Here is a 2,820-nt window from a genome sequence, read left to right as displayed (position 1 = left end):
CTTAAGCGGCGTTTTTTTTTTCTTTTTCAAGATGATAGCTTAAGTAGTGTGTTGTTTGTATGAGCTGATTTCATTATAAAAATAACGGTTTGACTTTTAAAAAAAAAACTTTTTTTTAATGCATTAAAATAAAATCTCTATAAATTTAATGTCACAAATTTGATGTCAAAATATATAATACTCCATAATGCACAAAAATCTTTTACTCTATAACTACAATTTTATGAATTAATGCACAAAATAAAAATGGAGTAATGTTAAATATCTTACAAACTTTATTATTGTGTAATTATTAAGGATTGGAGTTACAAGGAAATTTATATAGGGTGTTATGCATATAAAGAGGTTATCAATTCAATTAAACATTAATACATGGAGGTTAATGTATGAAGTTTTTCAATTAGTAATGGTCTTATATGATTTGACAATACATCATATGTCAAATGACAAAATTGGTGACACGTGGCAAAATAACATGTCTTGTCATAAGTTTTAATAATATATATTGATCTGTAACTTGTACTCTGGTAACATAACATAACATATAAGAGTTGGCATGGCCGCATGGCAAATCAAACAAATATGAAGCCCCACAAAAAAATACAGTACTTATCATAAAGGATACGAAACAAGTACAATGGCGCACCTCATGACAAAAACCAAAAAAGTGGAACAAAAAAAAAAAAGGAAAAAAAAAAAAAAAAAAAAAAAAAAAAAAAAAACAGTGAAATTTGGTTAAAAAGGGTGTTATCATCTGCTTTCCTCTGTTTCAAGTCCCACCATCTTGTTGTTCCCCCTCCATTCAATAAAAACCGAATACAACAAAATTATGTATATATATATAAAAAGTTATTTGTTAATTTACGAGTAATTAGTAAAACAATTAATTTTCTGTAGAAATGTGAGGTTTAATTTCTACAGTCTTTATGAATTTTATTTCTCCTTCACCTTCTTGTTTCTTGAAATGCTATTATTACCATTGTTGTTGTTACCCTCTTTCTTTTGATGAGAACTTCTGGAATGAATATAATTTACACCATTGTTGTTGTTGATACCCTCTTTCTTTTGCGGCTGAGAAGACGAAGAGAACAATTGGCTAAACCCGAAAACACCGGACTTGGAAGATCCACGAAGAGAGCAAACAACAGGCACATTTAAAACAGGAGTAATCCTAACATGAACATTTCCAGAATACGACCTCTCCATTATTCCTCTGTTTTTATAACTATTAATGTTATTATGTCTTGGTCCGCCATTCAAACTACTTGGACTGCTTGAACTTCTCTCTAAACTATGAAATACTACTTTTCCTGATGAATTCATTCTCGGACTATCAACTGAGATATTTCTCTTCGCCGTCAACCTATCATTTCTCACTGAGCTCCTCCCTACCCGTAGGTTCTCTCTGGGCCGTACACATTGAAGTTTTGGGCCGGATCTATTGGGCTGACTGTTGGGCTTTTCGCAGGTTAGAGTTAGAGACGGCCGAGGGAGTTCATCGTGATCGGATGAAGTGGAAGATAGTGAGATTGGAGACAAGCTAATAGATACAGGATCACAATCCGTCGAAGAAGACGATGAAAGTGAGGAGTCCTTCAGCAATGGCAGGGTTAAAGATGAAGTGTCAGTGGTTGTTTTTGAGTTTCTATTAAGAAAATATCTGATAGACTTGCTATTAGCTGACGAAGAAGACGTCATTTTAGGCTGACCCTGAAGCTTCTTAAGCCCGAGAAACTCCCTCCATCTACTCGAACACCTCGGAGCTTTCGGTGAAAATAAATACGGATCTTCATTTGCTGTACTTTGACTAGAGTTCTCTACCTCCGACGACTTCACCTCCTCTTCCGGCGGATTTACCGACGGCGGAGCTTTCTTTGAAGTGGAAAATTGCAATGGAACGAGCTTACCGTCGGAAAAGAGCTCGTCAGCGGGGAGCATAGTGAGGTTATCACCGAGACGAAACTCGAAATCTCCGGCATCAAAGATGGAAGAATCAAGGTCAGATTTATGTTTAATTTCTGAAGAAGATGAACTAGAATTTAAATTTGAATTCGAGATTTTGGGGATTAACCAAGGGTAGGTTGAGTAAGAAGTTGGGATATTATTTAAACAAACGGAAGCCATTGTAAGAGTGGTGAAGTGATGATCATAGAAAAACAACAATCTATTTTTGGTGTTTGTAAATAGTTTGAAAAATAGAACGTCACATTCACATCAACAGCTGTAATAAGTATGGAAATGGAAATGAGATCCAGAAAGTGAAGGAGGAGAGAGGATGAGAGAGTTTGGAAAATTGGAGCTTGACTAGGGTTTGCTGGGTGGGTCGGTCTTTGCCATGTCATGTGCCCACTGCCCTAGATTGGGGTTTTAATTTTTTTTTTTTTAGTAAGACAACTCTCATTCATGTGCAAATAAAAAAAAAAAAAATATTATTTCTCTACCCATTTTCTCACTCCTCTTTTCCACTCTTTTTTATGGGCATTTTTTTTTTAAAAACTTCTCACACATTCATGGGCTAAGAAAAAAAACTCATATCACTCTCTCTCCTATTTTTTCTCTCTCCTAAAATATTACTATCATTACATTATTTTTAATATGTGTAACTTTTTTTTTTGCTGATTTGGTACCATGGCCCACACTACTGTAGCAATAAATTTTTGCCATTGCTATGGGCATTTGAGGATTTCCTCATGGGCATTTTTTTTCAAATGCTCATGAGTGGGAAGCCAAAATTTCATTTTTTTTTCATTCAATTCTCCTCATGGGCAAAAAAATGCCTATGAGTGAGAGTGCTCTAATAAGATGTTTTTTTTTTGGAAG

General features: G+C 34.6%; 1 protein-coding gene across 1 annotated transcript; it reads right to left on the bottom strand.

Moving 5' to 3' along the window:
• Window positions 1-517: 517 nt before the first annotated feature.
• On the bottom strand, window positions 518-2,378 carry LOC145626954 (uncharacterized). The gene has a single exon (XM_081679392.1). The coding sequence runs from the start codon at window positions 2,122-2,124 to the stop codon at window positions 934-936; it is 1,191 nt and encodes a 396-aa protein (XP_081535518.1). The 5' UTR covers window positions 2,125-2,378; the 3' UTR covers window positions 518-933.
• Window positions 2,379-2,820: the final 442 nt, after the last annotated feature.

This window comes from Chenopodium album, chromosome 4 (assembly GCF_948465745.1).
Source record: "Chenopodium album chromosome 4, dcCheAlbu1.1, whole genome shotgun sequence".
Taxonomy (NCBI): domain Eukaryota; kingdom Viridiplantae; phylum Streptophyta; class Magnoliopsida; order Caryophyllales; family Amaranthaceae; genus Chenopodium; species Chenopodium album.
The sequence above is the reverse complement of the archived record's forward strand: the minus strand, read 5'-3'. Positions and strand labels throughout refer to the sequence as shown.